Source organism: Typopeltis vanoorti, chromosome 5 (genome assembly GCF_054136105.1).
Source record: "Typopeltis vanoorti isolate ZY-2024b chromosome 5, IOZ_Tvanoo_1.0, whole genome shotgun sequence".
Taxonomy (NCBI): domain Eukaryota; kingdom Metazoa; phylum Arthropoda; class Arachnida; order Uropygi; family Thelyphonidae; genus Typopeltis; species Typopeltis vanoorti.
The window spans coordinates 84,776,257-84,792,862 of NC_143553.1; the positions used below are offsets into that span (position 1 = coordinate 84,776,257).

At 37.7% G+C, this 16,606-nt stretch overlaps 1 protein-coding gene across 3 annotated transcripts in view; it reads left to right on the forward strand.

Moving 5' to 3' along the window:
* The window catches only part of LOC150106608 (endosome/lysosome-associated apoptosis and autophagy regulator family member 2-like), a 594,368-nt gene that overhangs the window by 539,666 nt on the left and 38,096 nt on the right, over nt 1–16,606 (forward strand). For all 3 annotated transcript variants that reach the window (XM_090392568.1, XM_090392569.1, XM_090392567.1), the window contains one exon: nt 5,495–5,577. In XM_090392568.1, the coding sequence (XP_090248694.1) occupies nt 5,495–5,539 (45 nt within the window). In that variant the 3' untranslated portion in view covers nt 5,540–5,577. The remainder of the gene's footprint in view (nt 1–5,494; nt 5,578–16,606) is intronic.

Below are 16,606 nucleotides of genomic sequence, written 5' to 3' on the forward strand. Positions count from 1 at the left end.
TTTTCCACCCTGGAGTGTATCATATTCCTTACAAGTGTGGATTATTGTATTTGACCAAATAGGTATATTATTATTACATGATGCCTCCAGGGAGGGCACCTCCTCTACAATTCTTTGTCTCCACCAACTACAACGAACTACAACTACCATCATCATCTACACCAACGCCATCTACTGTCCACCACCACTGGTATTTTCACAGACAATCACAAACATCCATGCCCACGGCAGGATTTGAACCTGCAGGCTCTTGGCTGGAGAGCAGATACACTAACCACTAGGCCAGCCAGGCCAGCATATATGCGACCGTGCATCATGATGAACATTTAGAATAAGTTAAGTTCCTTGAGCCAGAATAATTGGAACTTGCAGAACAGGTTATCACAACTAGACACTGAATCCTTAGGAAGAAAATAACGGTTCGTCTATACAGAGAAACTTGTGAAACCTTGCTACAGTTACTGACTCAAAAAAGAGATGAACTTAAATTATACCTCAAGTTGCAATATTAATTAAATTAAATTTTTATTTATTTTCATTTTTTAATTAAGTAATTAATTTTTCAATTCTCTTGTTAAAGTTATTTATACTAGAACCTTAATATATGTTCGTGCATTTTTCACATTCATTGTTGAATCTATCAGTTTCTGCACTTGTTACTTAATTTTATTTAAAATCATACTGAAGATGTCATTGATACTAAGGAACAATTTTATGCCAATAAAATATTTGCATAAGTTAACCATGGAATGCATTGCCTGATGGAGTGGTGAGAGTGAGAACGGTCAATGAGTTTAAGGAGTGGTATGATAGACTTTGTGTTTCTTAGAGGGCGACCTCCCCTCGATGAGTCTTGATAGACTTTGTGTTTCTTAGGAAGGACCTCCCACAATGAGTCTTTTGACCATGGAGGCCTGAATAATAATAATAATAATAAATCCATATTATCATGTTTAACACACACACACACACACACACACACATTTTTTTTATTTCATGACAGGTCTGTGTAAGGATGTACAGCAGGGGGGGGATCTGTAGCTGTTGAATAATCTTTGATCAACACATGAGATCTAGATTTCTCTCATAGCATGTGATGAGCAAAGTGCTGGCAGGAGTTAAGCCCTTCAATGAAGTATGATAAGTGTATGTGTGGTGTGCGAGTAAAGTTTCTCTTACAAGTCCTTGGACTTCCTGCAGACACCTACATAATAATATATTTATGAATATTTTAAATAGATGTATCAGTCATTCATTGGATCTTTATATTGTTTCCTAGCAAAAACTGGGGAACCTCTATTGCTTAATTATGTATGTCCATATCAATTATGCCTTTTGGTTGGAAAGACCTTTTTTTTTTAATGTTGCTGCTCCAACCCACAAAAGGTTATATGCAAATCTAAAATGCATTTTGTACCATAGCTAGGCTAAGGATTTTTTTTTCTATTTTTATTGCTTTTATATATTTCTTTGTATTTTTATTTATTTTTTACATAGTCTGCAAACCTTGCTCTATAGACCAAACATGGAACCTTTTGTCAAGCCACTTCAGACCTCCAATAAGCAGGGTGATGATCTCACACTAGGTAATGAAATTCATACCCCACCTAAAATGGATTTGAATCCCATCTAGGATGTGACAAACCTTTATAAGGACTGTTCAACTGAAGGTGAGTTAACTGGTCTCATATAGAAGTGGAGGATTTTTCCTCCCTGAAACTCAGAATTTTCATCTCTCAAATAGGCAAACCAGACAGAAGAGCACACAATTTACAGACATAATACATTTGATTTGGTTGTAAATTCAAAATGACCAACCTTACAGAACTTCAAAAAAAAAAAAAAAATTGAATCTGTTCTTTTTTGCTTTATGTGAATCTCACCCATGAAAGGTTGTAAACTTGTCATATATTTAAGTACTGTGAATGGGTTGGATAATGTGATTTCCCTGCTCTAGAGGCCAAACATGATAGTTTTATCCAAGCCACTTCAAGCCTGGTAAACCAAGTAGTGGGCTCACGTTAGATGACAGAAATTGTCTACCATCTGAAATGCATTCAAAAATATCTGCTCAGTGAGATTTGAACCCATAATCTATGGTTATGGTTTCAAATAGAGTGGGTATACTATTCACTCAGCCAACTAGGCTGAAGGTAAGATATTGTTCCACGTATTTCCCTACATTTGATAGTTGGGGGAATATTATAATTGTTTTGGTTCCTGATTAAGTAATGTGTCTTTATCCAAAATGATGAAATGCAAAAGTATTGATGTCAAAAAACGTTTAATTTTCTTGACCAAAAAGCTCTGGAAAGACTTTTAATGGGATTATATTGATCAAGTGCATATAATAAACAACTATGTTATACCAACTAGTTTCACCAGCTAAGGCTGTTGGCATCTTCAGGGTACATAACTGATGTAAGGCACTAAAAAGTAAAAAACTGTTACAAACTATAATCAACCGATTCCAATTATATTAAACAAAGAACAGAGCGCATACAATACATGCATAGAGCGTGCATGATGTCACTTGTTGTTATTTAGGAACATTCTATAGTTGGCACTATAATTCAGTTCTGGCGAGTTGAAAGATCTGATAAGGGTCTTCCAGATCACGGGCAAGATTAGTCTTTGGTTCCTGTTAAGGTTTTGTATACAGCAGGCAACTGTTGTGGCCTCCTTAAAAATTCGGGAGTGGAAGTCCTCCTCCATGTAAGGAATTTTGCTTTTATCCCACTCTATGGTATGGTTCGTTCTTGAAAAATGAAAAGCTAACCCTGATTTTTCTTCTCTGTTATTATTGACATCACCTATGTGTTCTTTTTGCCTAATTTCAAGGCTCCTTAAAGTTTGGCCGATGTAATTCAAGCAGCACGAGCAGGGTGTGTTATAAACTCCAGCATATTTGGAGAAAGGATGGCTATCTTTTGGAGATCTTAAGAATTGTCTAATCGTTTCTGTGGGTTTAAAGGCCACTCTTATTTTATGTGGTCTAAGGAGTCTATCAATCTTACTGGAAACTATCCCTAAGTATGGAATGATGATGGTAGAAATATAACGTACATCATCTTGTTGTCTTTGTCGGGGTTCAGAGAAAAGTATCTTGTGGACGAGTCTTCGAGGAAATCCATTCATGGTAAGGCTGGCGGATATCAGGGATAGTTCTTCCTGGAGGTCTTGTTGATCTGTTGTAAGGAGAGAGAGAGAGAGAGAGAGGCACAGTTCTTCAACATGTGTACAATACTAAGTTTCTGAGAAATGTGGTGGCAGGAAGTGAAATGTAAATAACGTCCTGTACTGGTAGGTTTGCGGTAAACTGAGAGGTTGATACCACCATTCGAAAGCTTCTTAATTAAAGTGTCCAGAAATGATAATTGGTTATCTTTTTCAAGTTCTAGAGTGAATTTGATTGTGTGGTGTAGAGAGTTGATTTTGTTAAGAAAGTCAAACAGGTCCTTTTTTGTGTGGTCCCAAACGATAAAGATATCGTCCACGTATCTCCACCATACTGTGGGTTTTGTGGGAGCAAACTTCCATCTTGTGATGATCTCTTTATGGAGGATTTTGAAAGTAAAATCTTAATTCAAACAGACCCTAAACCCACAGTATGGTGGAGATACGTGAATGATATCTTTATCGTTTGGAACCACACAAAAAAGGACCTGTTCGACTTTCTTAACAAAATCAACTCTCTACACCACACAATCAAATTCACTCTAGAACTTGAAAAAGATAACCAGTTATCATTTCTGGACACTTTAATTAAGAAGCTTTCGAATGGTGGTATCAACCTCTCAGTTTACCGCAAACCTACCAGTACAGGACATTATTTACATTTCAGGAAGAACTATCCCTGATATCCACCAACCTTACCATGAATGGATTTCCTCGAAGACTCGTCCACAAGATACTTTTCTCTGAACCCCGACAAAGACAACAAGATGATATACGTTATATTTCTACCATCATCATTCCATACTTAGGGACAGTTTCCAATAAGATTGCTCGACTCCTTAGACCACATAAAATAAGAGTGGCCTTTAAACCAACAGAAACGATTAGACAATTCTTAAGATTTCTAAAAGCTAGCCATCCTTTCTCCAAATATGCTGGAGTTTATAACACACCCTGCTCGTGCTGCTTGAATTACATCGGCCAAAATGGTGGTATCAACCTCTCAGTTTACCGCAAACCTACCAGTACAGGACGTTATTTACATTTCAGGAAGAACTATCCCTGATATCCACTAACCTTACCATGAATGGATTTCCTCAAAGACTCGTCCACAAGATACTTTTCTCTGAACCCTGACAAAGACAACAAGATGATATACGTTATATTTCTACCATCATCATTCCATACTTAGGGATAGTTTCCAGTAAGATTGAACTGTAGAACGTTCCTAAATAACAACAAGTGATATCATGCGATATACATATCAAGTGATATACATAAACCTATAAAAAACAAAAACAATGATAACCTCAAAATCAGACATTGAATTCTTAAAGATACAAATTGGCAATAAGCAAATTGAGAATGTAAAGAAGTTCACTTATCTAGGAAGTACGTTGAGTCAAGATGGTCGTTCAAAAACCGACATTAAATACCGAATTGCTAAGGCAATCGTGGCCCTACAAAAGTTAAAAACCATTGTGGGGAGATAACAGAATAGCAATCACAACCAGACTAAGACTAATTGACACCTTGGTGAATTCTGTCCTTTTGTGTGGTTGTGAGGCCTGGACTTTATTGAAGGAAGATGAGAGGAGACTCCTGTCTTTCGAAATTAAAACTTACAGAAGATTTTTGAGAATTCCCTATACTGCTCACGAAACCAATGAAAATGTCCGAAAACTGATTGACTCAATAGATGGGAGAAAAAGGGAAAATATTCTGAGAGTCATCAGAAGAAGACAGATGAAATGGTTTGGACATGTGGAGAGGGCTAATGGCATTCCAAAGCAAACCCTAAAAGAATCGTTCCGGGATCAAGGGTTAGGGGCTGACCTCGATTAAAATGGACTGATAACATCAAAAAATGGACAAATTCCTCCCTTTCTCAACTGACATCAGGACAAGAGACCGAGATGACTGGAGGAGGCTAGCAAAGAGTATCACCTACCAGCCATGAATGACCCAACGGCTCATTTAGGACTATGGGAGAAGAAGAAGAAGAAGATATCATGCACGCTCTATGCATGTATTGTACACGCTCTGTTCTTTGTTTAATATAATTGGAATTGGTTGATTATAGTTTGTAACAGTTTTTTACTTTTTAGTGCCTTACATCAGTTATGTACCCTGAAGATGCCAACAGCCTTAGTTGGTGAAACTAGTTGGTATAACATAGTTGTTTATTATATGGTCTTGATCAATATAATCCCATTAAAAGTCTTTCCAAATGCAAAAGTATTTTTATGAATACAGCTGTAATGAGTGTTTGTATATATGTTGGCTAATTAATATTATCCTACTATCTGTGGAACAGGTATACAAGTGGGAGTCAGAGGGAACGTGGACACCAGAAAATTAACAGTGTTGGGATATTTTTCTCTACCGTCCAAAATTCAGGTATATTTTCATTTTTAATTACTTAAAAATGTTTTTGTGGAAACATCAAACTTTGTTGTTTCTAAAAAAGGAAATAGCTTGAAGTTCACTGAATAACTGCTGCATATGTAATTTTAAATTGTTTATTTTAGTTTTTTTTTTCTGTTTTGTGATGTTTAATTCTTAAATTAATATCAAATATTTTGTTTGGAGACATCTATGGATGAAAAGACTGTTGAACAATTTAATTTAATTTAATCTGATAGTTTCCTGTGCATTATAGTATACTTCTTCTTCATGAGAGTGAAATAAGTCATACCGTGATTTATGTGTATGTATCATTGTTAGCCTATTTCAAATATTCTGTATTACTGATATCATTAGCTTGCTTGTTGTAAAACCCAGTCACTGTAACATCAGCTTAGTTTATTTCATGCTTCCTAAAGAGATGCACTATAAAGTACATGAAACTAATTAAGATTAAAACATTGTTCAGCAAACAATCTCCATTTGGCATATATACCAGACATAGACTTTCAACATGATAAATATTTCTTTAATCATTATGAATTTTCTGATTAAACATCTGATCTGAAGAGAAGATGAACAGTTCATTTTTCATGTTATCTGTTAATTTCATTCAGAGTGAGTTGTAATGTCTTTAGGACTGACACTGGGGCATATGTAATTAAGTACATACCATTATATGCTATGAAAGTTTTGTAAAATTAGATAGTTTAATAATTAAATTATTATAATTAAATAGTATTAGATAGTTGGATAAAAAAAGCAGTTTCTTCACATATGAATTTACCATATGGAAGTGGCAGGTGCATTATTCAACTTCAGCAGGAATGATTTCATGCAGTATTTTTAATATTTGTGAAATTTATTAAATGTATTCATTGGAAAATATTGAGTAAGTTGTTGGAGATGGTGAGAAAATATGTTATAAGTGGTTTTTATGCAGACCTCATATGAAGTAGCTATTTATATAGTGAACATTCTCACAGTGGAAAGTGTCAGCATTTGTTATCAGTGCCCTTGGCATCATTGTCATTCTGTGAAACTATTATTATTAAGAGAGACCTCATATAACACGCACTAGCTGTTATACTTGTTCTTGAACTAGCTAATGAAATTGTGAATGCTACTAGATTATTATTATTATTACGGGTATCTCCATGGAGTCAGCAGACTCATCACGGGAGACCCAAACTAGCAAACAAATATCTGTCATATCTCTTCTTGAATTCATTTACAGATGAAGAACTCACAACTAAATCAGGCAATGAATTCCACTCATTCACCACCCTCCAGGCAAAAAACCTTCTCACACCCTCGTTAACCACACTCTTCTTTAATTTTCAGGGATGACCTCTTGTTCTTCCATCACTATCACACAGCTGAAACATTTCTCCAGCATCAATCCTATAAAAACCTTTCAGTAATTTAAATGTTTCTATCATATCCCCTCTTCTCCACCTATCAACCAACCTCTGCAATCCACAATATAGGGAGCATTTTTTACATCATTCACCAACTTAGTCACTCTTCTCTGAACCCTCTCCACAGCCTCCTCATCTCCAAGGAATCCAGGGGACCAGACCTGAGCACAGTAATCCAAATGTGGAAGTATCAACGCTTTATAAAGGGGAATAATAACCTCTTTATCTCTGGATGTCAGTGTGTTCCTCAACAACCAAGTAATCTTATGTGCAATCTTGGACACCTTAGCAATGTGTCCCCTGAATTTCATTTCCCTATCTACCAACACCCCTAAGTCTCTAGCCTCATCAATCTCTTGGAGTACTTTCCATCAATGTAGTACACAGCTGGTAATCTTTTAATCCCAAAATGCATAACTTGACACTTTTCCACATTGAACTGACATCCATTATCATTTGCCCATTCTACCAGCTTATTTAAATCATCCTGCAAACTTTCAACATCAGCTTGATTTTTTATTGCACTACCCAACTTTGCATCATCAGCAAACAACTGAATATCTCTCTCTTTAAGCCATTTCCTATATCATTTATATACAAATTAAACAACAATAGCCCAAGCACAGAGCCCTGAGGCGCACAACTGGTCACCTGCCTCATCCTGGACTCTGCTCCTCCATACACCACCTTCTGGTATCTCTCCCTGAACCATTCTCCTATCCACATCATCAATTTAGTATCCATTCCCATCTGCTCTAGTTTGCATAACAGTGTTCCTTGGGGTATCCTGTCAAAGGCCTTAGCGAAATCCAGAAGTACCACTGGAAATCCAGAAGTACCACTGTGTAGCTAATTCCTTTGTCAAACTCAGATGTCATTCTCTTATAAAAAGTTAATAGATTGCTAAGGCAGGATCTACCTTTAACAAAACCGTATTGGCTTCTATAGAATATCATATCCTGATCCACCCAGTCTTGAATTTTGTCTTTAACCAACTTTTCCAATACTTTTACCACTACTCCTGAGATGGTAAAACTGGCAACTCCTATAGGTAGAGATGGCCTTGCTAATGCTTCTGCCTGGTATCTCCACTTGGGCCTGGCTCCCACTGAAGAGACCTCAATAAAGGTCGAAACTAGTCTGGGTAGTGGCCCTTCCCTTAATGCATAATGTTATACATATCCGCAAGGAGATGTGTTTTGCATTATGGGAGATACTGAGACAGGAGTGATGTTAGCTTGCTCCACCTTTGCAACGAGTTGCCCGGCGTTGTACCACCTTACCCTAGTCCTGAAGATACTTTCAGGCACAAACTTTGTTTGCTCACACTTGGATAAAGGATTAAACTAAATTTATTATATCCTGAGATGGTGATTGGTCTGTAATTAACTACCGCAGTTTTAGAGCCGCCTTTATGCAAAGGAACCACTTCGCCTAACTTCCACTCCCTAGGGACCATACCAGAGTTAAAACTTAAGTTAAATATCCAAGTAAGAGGGGTTGGCAATTCCTTTGCACATTCATGCAACACCCAAGCTAATATTCCATCTAAACCTACAGCAGTGTTTGCATTTAAATTTTGCAATATATTAAATACCTCTGATTTCTTAATTTCACTTCTCACATTAGTTATTGCTACAAGTACAGAGATATCCTCACTTGGGTGATAGACTTTTGAAAAGTGATCACTCAGTAACTTGACTATTACATCTGATTTTGTCACCTCAATACCATCAGCACCCACTAAAGTTATCCTTCCGAAGTCATTCTTCCTTTTACTTGCCACATAGCGGAAGAACTCTTTGGGATTACCCTTGATCTGATTGGCTAAGATCTTCTCATAATCTGATTTAGCTTTTCTTACTATGCTGGTAACCTTCCTAGCTTGAGCCTTGTACTGCTTATGGATGTACTGATCGCATTTCTCCTTGTACATTCTCCATAACATTTTCTTTTTTTGCAGATCAGGTTTGATACTACTGCTCATCCATCTAACGCCTACCTTGTTTGTCTTCCTGACCATGGGAACACAATCTGATATTGCTTTCCTCAGATACCTGCTGATTTTATCCCAAGCACTGGTAACATCTTTCCCCTGCAATATGTTCTTCCATGGGATGGCTTCAAGCTCAATCTGAAGCTTGTTATAATTGCGTAACCTGTAGTTCCGTATATACTCCTTTTTAACAGAAAAATCCACAGATTTTGCAACCTCCCAAGCCAATACCACATGATTGCTTTCACCAATTGGAGGTAATGAGGACACCTTGCTTTTGCATATATCCTCTGAACCAATAACCAGGTCCAACACTCTCACACCATGTGTCCCTTCAGTTATGTGCTGTTTCAAGTAATGATCTTGTAGAAGATGTATGAACTCTATTTCCTTTTTGTTACGTGATATTTCCTCCTTTCCAATTGATATCACCATAATTAAAATCCCCTATAATAATCACTAAACCTGCACTCATTGCACTAATTTGCTGATTCATGAATTCAATATCTCCCCTTGTACCCCCTGACCTATAGCAGCATCCAACTGTATATTTGGTTGTGTTGGTCACTATTTCACACCAGACCACCTCAAATGAACTCTCATTCACATGTCTATCATCTTGATATACTACTTTCTTTGGCTGCAACACATCAGCTATCATCAACAGTACTCCTCCTCCTGTTTTATCTTCTCTATCCTCCCTGAAAATACTGTACCCATCACATTCAATTCTAGTGACATCTTCTGCTGACAGCCAAGTTTCACTAATGCCTACACCTTTTGGTGAGATTGCACTGACTAATGCCAAAAATTCTTCTCTCTTATTTCGAATGCTTCTTGAATTGGTATACAAAAATTGCAAATTCTCTAGTTCTTGTACCAGCTTTAAAACTGATATATGTCACTAATTTCAGTAGTCCCATGCCGATTTTTATCCCCTCTCTTCTACAATTTATTCTGTGAATAAGGATTGATAAATATACAATCACTGCTCAAGTTTCTCTCTCTCTTACACTCAACCTTTTCAATCATAGTTTTCCTGCCCAATTACTTCAACTTGTTTAGAAAACAGTAACTTCTTCAATCGCTTATGTCCTTCCATGTTCAGATACTGCCCATCTCTAGCATACAACTGTCATTTTCCTTCAAATACACTCCAAACATCAACAAATTCCAGACCTCTTTTTTTTTGCACATTCTTGCAATCATATCATTCATTATCATCGCTCATGTACTTAACTCTTAATTGTCAAAACGAGGCAGCACACACACTATCCTTCCATTGACACTTGTCCTCTTCACAATATCTAACAATTGTTTGCTCACACTTGGATAAAGGATTAAACTAAATTTATTATAGTCTAACCAAGTGAAAAATAAACTTGCAACATCTTTCTCTAAATCCAGAGTAATTTAATAAAAAGGTGGCACACTGTTTTGCAATTCCTATAGGTAGAGATGACGCCTGGTATCTCTACTTGGGCCTGGCTCCCACTGAAGAGACCTCAATAAAGGTCAAAACTAGTCTGGGTAGTGGCCCTTCCCTTAATGCGTGGCATTATACATATCTGCAAGATGTGTTTTACATTATGGGAGATACTGAGATAGGAGTGATGTTAGCTTACTCCACCTTTGCAAGGAGTTGCCCGGTGTTGTACCACTTTACCCCAGTCCTGAAGATACTTTCAGGCGCAAACTTTGTTTGCACACACTTGGATAAAGGATTAAACTACATTTATTATAGTCTGACCAAGTGAAAAATAAACTTTCAACATCTTTTTCTAAATCCAGAGTAATTTAATAAAAAGGTGGCACACCATTTGGCAGCTCCTATAGGAGGAGATGACCTTGCTAATGCTTCTGCCTTGGTATTTCCACTTGGGCCTGGCTCCCACTGAAGAGACCTTAATAAAGGTCGAAACTAGTCTGGGTAGTGGCCCTTCCCTTAATGCATAACATTATATGTATCCGAAAGAAGATGTGTTTTGCATTATAGGAGATACTGAGATAGGAGTGTTGGTAGCTTGCTCCACCTTTGCAAGGAGTTGCCCGGTGTTGTTCCACTTTACCCCAGTCCTGAAGATACTTTCAGGTGCAAACTTTGTTTGCACACACTTGGAAAAAGGATTAGACTAAATTTATTAAAAGTGACTTGGTTGGTAAGGAAAGTAAAAGTGCAGCATAAGCAGTAAGCCAATCCAGCTAAGAAAAATCCTAGATGATTCTTACAATATGTGACCAGTGGAAAAAAGAATGATTATGAGTGGATGATATCTGTTGATGAAATGATAGTTGTGACTACTGTGGAGAATATAGTTGACGTACTTAATGATCATTGCTTTAAGGTATTTCATCCTTATAAGTATGATATCATGGTACTTAAATGAGAAGAAATGGTGGAGGAGGGACTAGTGGTGAGTGAATGAGTAGCAGATAGTTGGAATTGAGCCTCCGTAGCTCAGTCAGTATAGACGAAGCCCTTTGGTTGGAAATACCTGGGTTCAATTCCTGTCCATAACATGAGGAACCTTTATCTTGTCTCTTTCGACTAAAGGTGAGTTAGCCAGTCTCATATAGAAGTAGAGGGTTTTTCATCCATCAGAAAAGGTGAACTGGCTCTGTGAACACACACAGATCTACAGTCATAAAATACATAGTTAATCTCTCATTAGGAAGGCTCCACCCGTTCCTAAGGCGACAGCAGAGGAAAGGGGAGAACCCCCATATGAAATAAAAATAAAAAAGCAGATAGTTTTTTATATCAATTCCCAAAGAAGAAGTTGTAGAATCTATAGAAAGTTATAGCACTCCAGTATCATGTGTAAGCAAGGGTTAAGCGAGAAGGAAACTATTGAAATTTTTGAAAAGCTGGAGGTTGTATTGGTTGTGGAACACTTCATAGAGAAGACTTTCCAGAGAATATAGACATGTGAAATGAAAGAGAAAAAAAAAAAAAGTAAAAGCAGATTTATTGGATTTGTAATTGAATTCAAATGTTGTATGGCTGCACATGTTTCTTCAAGCCTTTCCATTGCATGTGTCCAGAGGTGGCTGATGTGGGCAAGGTGCTCATCTGCCTTCTGAGAATCTTGAGCAGCAGAATCTGTACTGGTGATCATTTATTAATTGGTGTCTCTCTTGTTGATTAAGAAGTTGCTGGCTGATGATCTCCATTATTTTAGAGAAAGAGAGAGAGCACAGAGACGAGGGCCATAGGTATTGTGATGGCAAAATTTTATCTGATTCTTTTTTAAAATTGAATTTTTTTTGTCTTGAATGTAAGCTTTCTTACATGTATTGGATAGATGTCAGCTGAAATTTTGAGTATGCTTCAGGGATACTATTAGCATCAGAAGACTTATTTCCAAGGATATATAATATTATTCTGATGTCTTTCTGCTGAAAGACCGCAGGAAGTACTTGTGTTGGATCCTACTTCTTCTCAATCTATACTTTGGATCCGATATATGGTTATTATGATGTTCTTAACTAGCTGATAGGTTGCAAGTTGATTTCTAATTCAAATATAAAGAAAATTTATATTTAAGACTGCACCACTTTATGTCTGAATTAGTTCAAGAATTGAAGATAAACCAACTCTTAACCACCTTTCCCTTATATGTTGTTATTATATATACTGGCCGAGTATATTTAGCTTACTTAATTTACCCGCTTTGGTTCGAATATTTTATGAATGGTGCAGTAAAAGAGATTCAGGCAAAATACAACTTTTGATTAACAAAAACAAACATTTAATTTTAAAATCACAAATTTTACACTTAACTTCAAATCAGTAATTAAGATATCACAAACATTTTAGCTTCTCTGATAAGTACAATCACACAAACTCAGACAATAGTAAATCTATTATCTCTATAATACAGTCTTCTCACAGTTCCTTAAGTTCCAAATACAATAAAAATTGCAGTAACACCTCTTCACAAACAAACACTTTTAATTTTACACTTCAGCTAATTCTCTGCAATAGTTACTGTTAGTATAAGGAAATTCTAGGATGAAACTCACACACTTCTCTGTATAGAAATATTAAAGGTTGGAATAATCTTACCGATAATCTTTTTTCTTCATCTACTTATACGTAAACACTTTTTATAACTGTAAACACTTAAACAGTATACGGCATTCATTAAATAAATCTTCTAAGCAATAACTGAATTAATCATCGGTCACTATACACATAAACAAACGTTCTTGCATGAAGTACTGATCACCCATGAATTAAGGCAATACACAATAATTCTTAACTTGAGGTTTTATAAGCACAGTTGTTCATTCTTCCTGCATTCAACTAATTCTTTAGGCACTATAATTCTAAACACAGCTATCCTTAAACTTTAACTTTACAGCCTCTACTAATCTCTAGTAACTCCGTGCTTTATTTCAAGATTCTGTGTGTCCTTGAAAGGTCGGCCCTGAAATTAAATCTCAACTTTAGTATCGCTATTCATTCAGTAGTCACTCAGCTGTGTTCCATAGCTATAATTATTATTATTATTATTATTATTATTACGGGCAACTCCAGGGAGTCATTAGACTCATCGAGGGAGGCCCCAAATCATTTTCATCACAACTATTTGACATTCATACAGTATCTATCATACCTCGCCTTAAACTCATTCACTGTCACAGCATCCACCACAGACTCAGGGAGCGCATTCCACTCATTCACTACTCTAAAAGTAAAGAACCCAGCTCTAACACCTTTACTAACCACACTTTTGCCCAGTTTCCATGGATGTCCCCTAGTCCTCCCACAACCAGCCCTGTTCTCAAAAATATCTTCTGAATTAATTTTATAGAAACCCTTCAGTAATTTGAATGTCTCAATCATATCTCCCCTCCTCCGCCTATCAACCAATTTTTGCAACCCACAAATCCTCAACCTGTTCTCATACGGTTCATTCCACAGACCTGCTATCATCTTGGTCACTCGCCTCTGGATCCTCTCCACCTCCTCCCCATCAAGAAGAAACCTAGGTGACCAAATCTGAGCACAGTAGTCGAGATGAGGTCTTATCAAGGCTCGATACAGAGGAACAATAACCTGCTTGTCTCTGCTTGTCAATGTATTCTTCAGCAACCAAGTGATTTGATGAGCTGATTTGGCCACTTTTGCAATGTGTCCCCTAAATTTCAATTCCTTATCCACCAACACTCCTAAATCTCGTGCCTCATCAATTTCCTGGAGCACGGTTCCACCAATGCAGTAAACTGCCTCCCATCTTTTCACCCCAAAATGCATAACCTTACATTTTGCCACATTAAATTGACATCCATTCTCCCTAGCCCAGACCTCCAATCTATCCAAATCATCCTGCAAAATTTTGACGTCATCTGCATTCACTATTGCCCTACCCAACTTCGCATCATCCGCAAACAAATGAACTGTTCCTCTCAGATCCTTTCCTATATCATTTATGAACAAATTAAACAGCAGTGGTCCAAGAACAGATCCTTGTGGTACACCACTAGTCACAGGCCGTCTTGTGGACTCTACTCCTGAGTAAACCACTCTCTGATATCTCTCCGTCAACCACCCTCCTATCCATCTCACCAACCCTATGTCCATTCCCATATGCTGCAATTTACTGATTAGAATTCCATGTGGTATCCTGTCAAAGACCTTAGCATGGTCCAGCAGAATCACTGTAAACCCATTACCCTTATCCAGTTCAGCCGATACTGTGTTATAATACATGAGCAAGTTACTGAGGCATGACCTACCTTTCACAAAACCATGCTGTCCCCGATACAGTATCCCATTTTCTTCTATCCAATCTTGTATTTTCCTCTTGACTATTTTCTCTAAGACCTTGATAATGATTCCTGTTATGCTGATTGGCCGGTAATTTTCAACAGCAGCCTTGGAACCACCTTTGTGCAGTGGAACTATTTTCCCCTCTTTCCACCCCCTTGGGACTGACCCAGTCCTGAGGCTCAAATTAAACATAATGGTCAAGGGCACTGACAATTCTTTGGCCGCTTCACGTACGACACGAGCTGGTATACCATCCAATCCCACAGATGTATTGACATTGAGGTTGTGTAATAGACTAGTTACCTCTACCTCATCCATCACAATTCCAGTATAAGCTGTTGGTTCCTCCATTTTCGCAAAGCCACCACCTGGATGATATACTCTTGCAAAGTGCTCGCTCAGTAATTCCACAACATCGACTGATTCAGTTACCTCCCTACCCTCAGCATTTTTTAAGATCATTCTACCATGAGCATTTTTCCTTTTACTTGCAACATATTGAAAAAACTGTTTGGGATTCTCTTTAGCCTGCATGGCCAATTTCCTTTCGTAATCTGCTTTTGCTTTTCTTACCACCCTTGTTACCATCCTGGCCTGAGCTTTATACTGTTCATGCACCTGATGGTCACCCTTCTCCTTAAATTCCCTCCACAATTGTTTCTTTTTTTGCAGCTCAAGCTTAATAGTGTTATTCATCCATTTAACCCCTACCTGATTTATTATTCGGACTCTTGGTATACAGTCAACCATTGCCTCCTGCAAACAGTTCTTAACCACCTCCCATGCACCATCAACATCCAGCCCTTGCAGTTTTACATGCCATGGCATTGAGCCAAGCACACACCTAAGCTTGTCATACTTACCAGCCCGGTAATTCCACATATACCCTGTCTTAATTGTAAATTCGACTCCTTTAGCCACCTCCCAAGTCATGACCTTATGGTCACTCTCACCAATTGGTGGCAACATGGTCATGTTCATTACAGCTACATTCTCAGTTGCAATTACTAGGTCCAGCACTCTCTGCCCCCTGGTATTTTCCAATACATGTTGCCGTAGATAGTTGTCTCTTAATAACTGCATAAAATCCAATTCCTTCCTCCCATGTGCTCTTTCCAGTCAATGTTACCATAATTGAAATCACCCATAATAATTACCCTCCTTCCATTCATTTCTTCTATTTGCTTATGCATACTATTCCCACCATCCACTCCATCACCCGGTCTATAGCAGCACCCAATTGTATATTTTGTTCTGCTAGATTGTATCTCACACCAAACAGCCTCAAATGTGCTTTTTTCCCCATCCTGCAGTTCAACTTCTATACTCCTTGGCTGAAGCTCATCAGCTATCATCAATAACACTCCTCCCCCCTTTTTATTCACCCTGTCACTCCTGAACACGCTATACCCATCGCATTCAATCCCACTAGCTTTATCATCTTCTGTCAACCATGTTTCACTAATACCAACAACCTGTGGCCTGGAAGTGCCAACCATGGCCAAAAACTCTTCCTTCTTGTTCCTAATACTCCTGGCATTAGTGTACATGAATCGCAGAAGCCCATTTGTCCCATCCCTACTTTGATTCCTTATACTAATTATCCCATTCTGATTTGTTGTCCTTCGTACTCGCCCGGGCATAATATACTCATTCATACACTTAACTGCCCCCCCCTAAAGTCTGCATATCTACTCCCCCCCCTCTTAATAAATCTAGTTTCCCTGAGTCTGTACATCCACTTCCACATCATTCAACACTCTTTCAAGTCTCAGTACACCAACTCCATTCAAATGTAACCCATCCATCTTATATAAGTCCTTTCGC